Source organism: Micropterus salmoides, unplaced genomic scaffold, assembly GCF_014851395.1.
Source record: "Micropterus salmoides isolate LMB-PRFRI ecotype aquatic unplaced genomic scaffold, ASM1485139v1 Ms_hic_scaffold_11, whole genome shotgun sequence".
In the NCBI taxonomy this organism is placed as follows: Eukaryota; Metazoa; Chordata; class Actinopteri; order Centrarchiformes; family Centrarchidae; genus Micropterus; species Micropterus salmoides.
In genome coordinates, this window is record NW_024040152.1 from 9,310,709 (window position 1) to 9,319,602 (window position 8,894).

The 8,894-nt window shown below is 39.3% G+C and overlaps 1 protein-coding gene across 1 annotated transcript; it reads left to right on the forward strand.

The window, feature by feature from the left end:
- The first annotated feature begins 4,209 nt into the window (after window positions 1–4,209).
- On the forward strand, window positions 4,210–8,647 carry LOC119897198 (sialic acid-binding Ig-like lectin 14). The gene is given in 7 exon segments (XM_038710790.1): window positions 4,210–4,472; window positions 4,869–5,282; window positions 5,484–5,798; window positions 5,996–6,277; window positions 6,449–6,505; window positions 7,628–7,721; window positions 7,820–8,647. Coding segments are annotated over 7 exon segments (1,482 nt in total). The 5' UTR covers window positions 4,210–4,291; the 3' UTR covers window positions 7,959–8,647.
- The last annotated feature ends 247 nt before the right edge of the window (window positions 8,648–8,894 follow it).

Genomic DNA, 8,894 nt, shown 5'->3' on the forward strand with positions numbered 1-8,894 from the left:
TGAGCTCCCACCTTGTGAAAATAAGAGAACAGAAAAGCCAGTTAAAATAAAAATCAAGAAGACTGCCTGCAAACATAAATTAACTTTAATGTTAACTTACATGCAAAAACTCAGACTCACAGCTCCATTAAATAACATAGAAACTATACATTATAAAATAAAATGTGCAAATAAAGCATTTTGTTTAAGCTATTAATGTTCATTTAATCAGCTTCTAACTTACTGACGGCTATGGGCTATATGTAGTTTTTCCAATTAAATCACTTATGAATCACTTTTTTACTGCCTTGTTGTCAACGGGCTGTAACCTGACTTAGAAATGAACAACACACTTGTTTTCGCTGTTGCTTACCACAAAGCAGCTACTATTCTGCTTCTTATGTGAAGGAATCGGCTCAGGTTCTAGCTACATGTGCTCTCCCCGGTCTCTTGCAGACTACAGTGACAACATTGCTGCTAACGCAATGCAGTGCACTAACACCATTAAACAACCCAGCAAAACACAGACTCCAACAAAAAATCCATCATAAACTCCATGTAACGATAAAAAAAACAATAAAGTTTTAGTGACATTCTAATGAACTGGTCAGCCTTAGCACATTTATTTATTATTATGTTGCTTTTAACCATGACCTGCCAACGGACTGCAGATGTGAATTAGCTTGAAGCTATAATCTGGTACAGTGCATCAAATGGTAATGTTTATGTTTTACTGTATGCTTTCCCTTTTTAAATAAATAAATGAAAATTAAAAAAAAATAACAAAGTTTTATGTGCTGAAGCCCATCAGGCCAAAGGAGAATCAAATCGATGTAGGGTGAAAACACAGTCAACATCAGAAATCTTATAAGATGTAAAAAATCCTTTGGTGTGTACCCAGCATAAGAATAGAAAGTGTCACATGCATAGGTAAATTTGTGATATTGAGCTATATAAACAAAATTAGATTTTTGACCAGTAAATTATTGAAACCAAACTGTAGCCAGTTCTTTGCTAAAAATAGTTAGATATGGTACCACGGTAAATTATTACAGAGACTGAGAAACAGTGGTACCAAGGCAATGTTTAAATGAATAAACACTACAGTGACTTTTCTGGGGAAAGTATCTACATAAGTATGCAGAGGTGCTTCCAATTCAAAGAGGCTGCTTGCAGTTGAAATGGGGAAATGCTGAAAGCAGATTATTTCTGTATGACTCTGTTGGTACTTAATGCACTTGATCTGTCTTAAGGTATGTTTTTAATACATGACTAATAACAATGTTCATTTGACCATCATCACTGTAGATATTAGTTAGTAATAAAGAGACCCAACAGCGATGCACAGTATGTGTGCAGTGTGTGTTGTGGATTGCTGAAGTGATTTTTAGAGTAAGCTATATATGACATACAGTTGATCAATATTAACACTTCAAAACACACATCACAAGAAAAAAACACTTTAGGAGAAGTGTTCCATGCTTGTGCTGGTTTGTCGGTTTCTCAACTTGATAAAAATCACACATTGACACACTGCTTCCCTTTTCAAAACGTTTTACATTACTTCAGTAGAGGGTAAAGGGGCAAACAAAAAACATTTTCTTTTCATTATTCATTGTTAAAGGTGTAAATGCATATGTGATATTACAAAATTATAAGTGTGTAAAAGCCTGCCAGTCTCAGGACAGGAGAAATATTGCTCAGCAATGTCTAGGCACTTCCTGAAACCTTGTTGTTGCACAAAGAGGGAAGGAATAGAAAAGTGAGGAGAGGAAGGGTCAGTTCAGAACTTAAACACTTCTCATGAAGGAGAGCCGGAGAACGAGCTCGAAAGAGGTAAAACACAAGATCTGTTTTTAAAATAAGTTTTTGGACAAGTTGTTAAAGTGATTAATTCTTCCCTAACTAATATCAAAATAATATCAAAACACTTTTTGATCTTGAGTGGTCGATTGTGCTGGAGAAGAGTGCTTTAGTTTGTTCCCAAAGCTGCATTTTTTGTAGAGATTATTGTGTTAAAGTTAATTTACAGTACAAAAGACTTTTTGAGAACAGGGCCCCATTTCAGAAAGCCGGATTAGTGAAAATTTTGAGTATGTTAAGCCTGCAAGGGAAACTGAGTTTTCCGTTTCAGAGAGCGAGATCAGATAATCCCTAGATCAGTAACTCCGGCAACTGATGCTGTGAACCTAACCTCTTCAGGAGGAGGATGATAAGTTGGAAAACCATCAGTTTCTCTCTGACTCCTCCCCTCCCGCGGAGCCCGGGGCTTCAGAGGGTTGCATGGAGAGGTCCAGGCAGAGCGGGGGATTGAAAATCTGCTGGCCGGCTGAGAGCTTCTAAACTTGAGGGAGAGGAGCAGGGAGCAGCGCTGCAACCATTGGACAAATAAACACCCGTACTCGGTTGGATTGTGCTCTGACAACTACGCCGTTTACTCGCGGGAGGAGCTCAGAGTTACAGCTTTTATTAAATTAGCTTTTTACTTTAGTTTTTGGGATTTCAACGTTGATTTGTCTTCACTGGAGATTCTCAGCAGCTACCTTCCGTGCACATCTTGTTCCAGGGTTGTTGTTAGCATCGTTAGCTCTGTTGGACTTCGACTTCATATTTATAAAAAAAACGGACAAAACTGGACATTACTTGGAGAAAAGAAAGCGAGGAGGTTGAACTACCTGGTGAGTTCAGAAAACATGTGTCTGTAACTTTATTCCAGCTATCGTACTTTACTGGGACCAAGTCAGCATAGCATAGCCCTGATCGATCCAAACTCCATCGAGAAAACAAACATTTTAGAAGTTGTTGTCCTGCTGTCTTGCTGACAGACCTGACAAAGCATGAATTCATATGTTTAACAAATCTGCATCTTGTTGTAGTTATTTCGGCATCAATTTAATCCATTTATTGCTATTTAATCACAGCAAAAGGTTTACTTTGGGTTCATACAGTAATGGCGAGTTTGTTGTTTAATGTTTATTCACGCTATCGCGTTAAAATTGCCTTCTCGCATTGTGTGCGAACACTTGCAGCGAATGTACTCACGCAAGGAAAGCGTCGCAAGGCGAAAAATCGCGGTTGAATGACCTGAAAGCGGCATGAGGCGGCTGTCTGAAACAGTTTAATTTCCTCATTCTGTTGATATCAAAGCACACATTTGAACGCATTTACATCTTTAAAAACTTTAAAATCCCGGTTAGATAGGCTATTAGTTTTTCATGCAAACATGATCAATCTGTCATCGATGTATGGACAGATCTCTGCAGATTGTGGATTTATCCTCAGCTATGTCCTCTTTAACGCTGTGACTCTGTGGACAGTCGCACTGAAAACACTTACTGTGTGCTAAGTTACTGCAGTAATCACTGTTCAATATGTTACCTATAAAACTGATCAATGAACAGTAATCTTTCATATTGTAGACTAGTAGCACAGATTGGAACATTCCTATCGTCATTATCAACTGGAGATAATGTGACTATTTCTGAGTGAAGGTGACTGTGGTGCAGCTGAAACAAACAGGCCTATAGGTTTAAATGTGAGTTTTTCATCATTACCTGCTGATAGTCTGAATGTGTTTTGACAGAATTAATAAGTGACACAAAATGAGCAAGATTTATTCATGTAAAATAGACGTCTAAAACTTAAACCTATAGACACATTTTCCACTATAAAAACAATTCATCAGCTAACCTGCTGGGTATGACTGACTTTACAATCACAGGTCCACGAGTAAACTGTGTATTTGATCCATAGGCCTACCTATTTTCATAATTAGGTAAGCGATTGCCACCGGCATTTTGTCCCGTCGGGTTACAGCTTAATAAATATAGCCGAATGTAATGGGCTGCAGCACTTTATCATTCATTAAGGAAATTCCTGTCTGGTAAATGATGAATGAGCAACGCTGTATAGTAGCCTAATAATTTTAACGCATTGATCCGTCTTCCACTCCTGCGTTTTAGAACCTATCATGGTCCGCGTTGGCACACATTCATATCACTAGCTCTACCCGATTAAAATGGAGACTCTGCCTTTGTTTACCCGTTGCCATGGTGAATCGTAGTATCGCATGGGCTTCCATCAAAAACACTCAGGGTTGATTGAACTTATTCTGATCTGCTGTTCTGGAACCGAAATTCAGAGTTTCCCACCTCAAGCTCAATCAACTCAGAGCTCAGGGATAAGCTCAGAGTTTGTTAAGCATGCTTTCTGAAACAGGGCCCAGATGTCAAAGTCCTTTTACAAACTTAAGGAAAAAGGTCAGTTACACCCTGGGGTAAAGTGTATTCCCCTCACTATGGAATAACTGAACATGCAACATCCTGTATTAAGATCTGAGATGTCAGCTGTGGAGTTTCCTTTGGTTCAGTCTCTGCATGTTTACTGCACTTTCAGTGTGAAGTTTGTCCTGTGGATTGATCATCAAATCGGGATGTTTGTTCTCATCTGGGCGACTTTGCTTTTCTCTGCGAGAGACAGCATTGCAGACACAGGTGCATGTTTATTATAATCTTGCTGTGATACCCAACATTAAAGATATGAATAACAGTGTTCTTCCAAATAAGTTATTTAGTTTTTTCACCCTGAATTTACCAGCTCATTAGCAGCATTACTCACAGCATTTATTGAATTACCTGGAAACTCTGGGATAAATTTTTAATAGTAAGTTAAATGATTATTTTCTTTACCAACAATATTTGGGATGAAGAAATATGTTAAATGCTGAAATTCCATTGTTGTATTTGTTCAGTTCTGCTGACAACAGCAGTTATATAAAACAAAAACAGTATATGTATCTGTATATGTCTTCATTGTTTATTAAATATGGTGTGTTGTCAAAATATAAATATTCTCTGTCCCTGTTTTTCTTTCACTGTTTGCATTAACAGGAGAATCAGTGGAGAAAAGAACACGCTGTCAAAGTGGATTCTGTATCACTGTTAATGAAGGAGAAACAACAGCAGAGGCTGGACTCTGTGTTGTGATACCGTGTTCTTTCACCACAAGTTATGGCTTCACACCCCAAAATATAGTTTGGTACAAATGCGAACAATCTAAACCAAGATGTGTTGATTCAGACATGATATTCCACACTAACAAGAACAACAGAAACGTTCAGTCTGGGTTTAAAGGACGAGTGTCACTATTGGAGCCGGACGTGAGTCAGAAGAACTGCAGCATCATCATCAGTGACCTCACTGAGTCAGACTCTGGATCATATCAGCTCAGAGTTACTGGTGTCACCTGGTATGAGAGGGCAGAGGGATTTACATTCTCTCCAAGAGCAACTGTCTCTGTTAAAGGTATGACCAGCTGCAACAAAAATATAAAAATGAAGTTAATTGTTGTGCTAATGAACTGCAACATGTTTGTGGTATTCATAGTCTTAATGGAGCATAAATAATGTTGTTGCCAAAGTATCTGATTGTTTTGGACCAAATGTTAGTGAATGATGATCATCATGCTGCTCACCTGATTCCACTCATGGACTGCTCTCCCATTAGATCTGATCCAGAAGCCCACAGTTAGGGTTCCTCCACTAACAGAGGGACAGCAGACCACACTGACCTGCACTGCTCCTGGTCTCTGCTCTGGATCTGATCCTGAAATCACCTAGCTGTGGAGAGGACCAGGACAGAACGACTCTCACATCACAGGAAACATCACTGCTTTCAAGACTGAGACTGCTGTCACACAAAGACACAGCTCAACTTTGATGTTTAACTCTTCAGCTGAACACCACGGCACCAATGTCACCTGCAGGGTCAGGTTCACAAACAACATCACTACAGAGGAGACAGTGACTCTGAATGTGACCTGTGAGTAGCACCTACTGTCTGTTATCACATTTACCTTTCATCTAAAATATTTGTTAAGAGATGTTCTCTCATGTCACTTCTGATGGTTTTCTGAGCTGTGTTCAATTTTATAAATCCAGTCTTCTTACAGGAAAGTTGGGAATTTAGAGGTGCTATATAACATTGTAAATAATATCATATATCACTTTGTCTCATAGATGTAAAGGAAGTTAAAATCACTGGGAAAACACGTGTGAAGGAGGGTGAGACTCTGAATCTAACCTGCAGTGTTGAAAGTTTCCCTCTATCTCATATCACGTGGACTGTACTTGGTTCCAACATAAACCTGTGTAATGGACCTGAGACTGGCCTGCAGAACGACACTGGATCAGCCACACTTGTTATCCATAATGTGACTGTAGAACATTCTGGACAGTACATCTGTACAGCAAAACACCTGGACACGACTGTGACTACATATGCTGACGTAACTGTGACTTGTAAGTGGGCTGTACTAATCTTCTTAAAAGGAAGTTTTAAGTCACATTTTACACTTAACATTTTGTTATGATCCTTGTGTTTACAGGCAAAACTCTGGGTGTGAGTTCCTGGTGTGGGTGTGTCAGCTTCCTGTGTGCTTTGTTTGATGTTGTGATTCTGCTTTTTTGCAGTGTATCCAAAGATCCTGAACAGCTCTGGATGCAGAAATCAGTCAGAGGTTCTGACCTGTATGTGTATCAGTGAGGGGTTTCCTTTACACACACACACACACACCCACACACACCCACACCATTTTCTTTCATGGCTGTCTGGCGTAGATTAAAAGAAGAGTGAAGGAAACTGTCCAAAGCACCTTTGTTCTACTTTGATAGTCTTATTCACTTACTGCACATTATTTGACACACTGATTATTAGCAGACTGTATATAAGTCAACATAGAACTGTTTTACAGCCTGACAATCTCTTGGGTGTTTACATAAGATCTGACATCAAGTGCAAAGCATCAAACACACCTCTCTTGTTCAGGAACTACTAAAATTGACTGTTGAGGGTGGGACTTTTCTCTTTAAACTGCACTCAGAAAAGCTGCACAATATGCAACCTATTCAGCTATTTTTTTCCAACCCTTCTTCTTTATCGTTGCTTGAATAGCTGGTACTTCACTCAGTCGCACTAAGCCATTTGTTCACATCTTCTCATCTCAAGCTCCACCCTCTTTCACCAATAAGTTTTTTTGATTTTGTTTTTGGCTGCCCTAGCAGACAATGAATGAACAATGAATTAGGTCAACCCAAATCAAACCTTGTAAATGTAAATGCTCTGTACTTGTATAGCGCCTTTCTAGTCTTTTCGACCACTCAAAACGCTTTTACACTACATCTGCATTCACCAGTCACACACATTCATACGCTGGCGGAATAGCCAGCCAGGGGCAAATCGGGGTTTAGTATCTTGCGCAAGGACACTTCGACACGCAACCAGGGGGAGCCAGGGATTGAACCGCCAACCTTCTGATTAACGGCCATCCCGCTCTACCTCCTGTGCCACAGCCGCCCCTGAAGACAGTCCTACAGAAACCTATTGGGTGACACTGTCTATAAGAGGCTATGGTTGGTTTATATAAAAGAAACGCTTTGTTGAGCTGATTGTATGAAAATGTACATTATGCTGAAAAGTTTTCCCTTGTTTCTTCTTGGCCTTCAGCTGTTTATATAAATCCCATATCGGCTATAATTTGAATATTACTAGATAATTTTATCTAAAGATTAATGTTTCGGTAAATGGGGGTGTGTAGCTAACACAATAGCCACTGAGTAGAACACTTTACTGTATGTCATTTCTAAAAGCAGGTCAACATGGACCAAGTGCAGTGCTTCCCTGGGCCGTCGCGGTCATATCTCTCATTGTCAATGTCATCTGCATAATCTGCGTGATGTTCCTTTGGTATGTTACTACATCATCATTTTATGCTTTGAGGGCTCTGTCAATGCAGTGGAGACTTAAGACAACACATCATGTTCCACTCGTTCTTCTCTCCATAGGAACACAAGAAAAAAGGTGAAACCAAACCAAGAGGACAAAACGTACATGTCACTGCAGAAGACAGACCCATCACCAGAGTATGATGTTATTGGCCAACCTTCCACTGAGTGTAGGGAAGATGGCAGGACCATCATCTGAATCATCAAATCAGGGCTTTTCAAAGTCTGGGACTGTGGGCCATCCCTGAGACAAAGCTTGGAAAAAGGAACCACCTCACCACCCCTTAGTTTACATGCTTAGTTTTGCTTAATTATTGGATGCGTATGGGATTACGATTATGTTTTATGATCCCATAGACACTCAACAATTGAGGCAATACAGCCTAATATTGCTGTTTGACACAATTTCAGACTTCACCAAATTAAAAAAAGTGCCATGGCATTTATTTCTGACTCCGATAAAGTGGCAGAAACAGTAAAATTCCCCAAAACTACTCTATCTCTGTAACCAAAAAACCAAAACTTAGATCACAAGGAAAGCAAGCATTCATTTAAAACCTGTTGAAAACTGAATTTATTTTTCAGTCCAAAACCCGCCGATGTTGTTGCTTCGAGTCTCAGCGGGCACCATCTTGATTATTGTGCAATACCTGCGAGCTGCCTGCCTGCTCTCGACATTTCTGCAGAGAGGGAACGTGCCACTTAAGAACACACAGTGTTTTTGGCCACTTTGTGGCCGACCCGTTGGAGATACATAGACATGCATGGGTGTGCTTTTGGTGACAGGAATGTTGATGAATACTGACTGTTTTTATCAATATTTCAATGTTTTGTGATTTGGAACTTGGTTGTATGGACAGAAAGTATTTTAACAGTAAATATTGCCAAAATGTGGGCATTCGCCTGGTATATGAAAATGTTGTATGATAACTGTTGTATTTTAGTTTATTTTCATCAGACTTACAGTTACAATTGCATTCTAGGTGTATTAGAAGATGTTCAGTTGCATTATAAGCTTCCTTATGATGGTTTTGATGGTTTAAAAATATAGCTTTTTGTACCAGACGAGGATGAAAATATCAGATTTGTTCTTTATTGCATCTCTATGTAGTCTGTAATAGTAAAATAAATATGT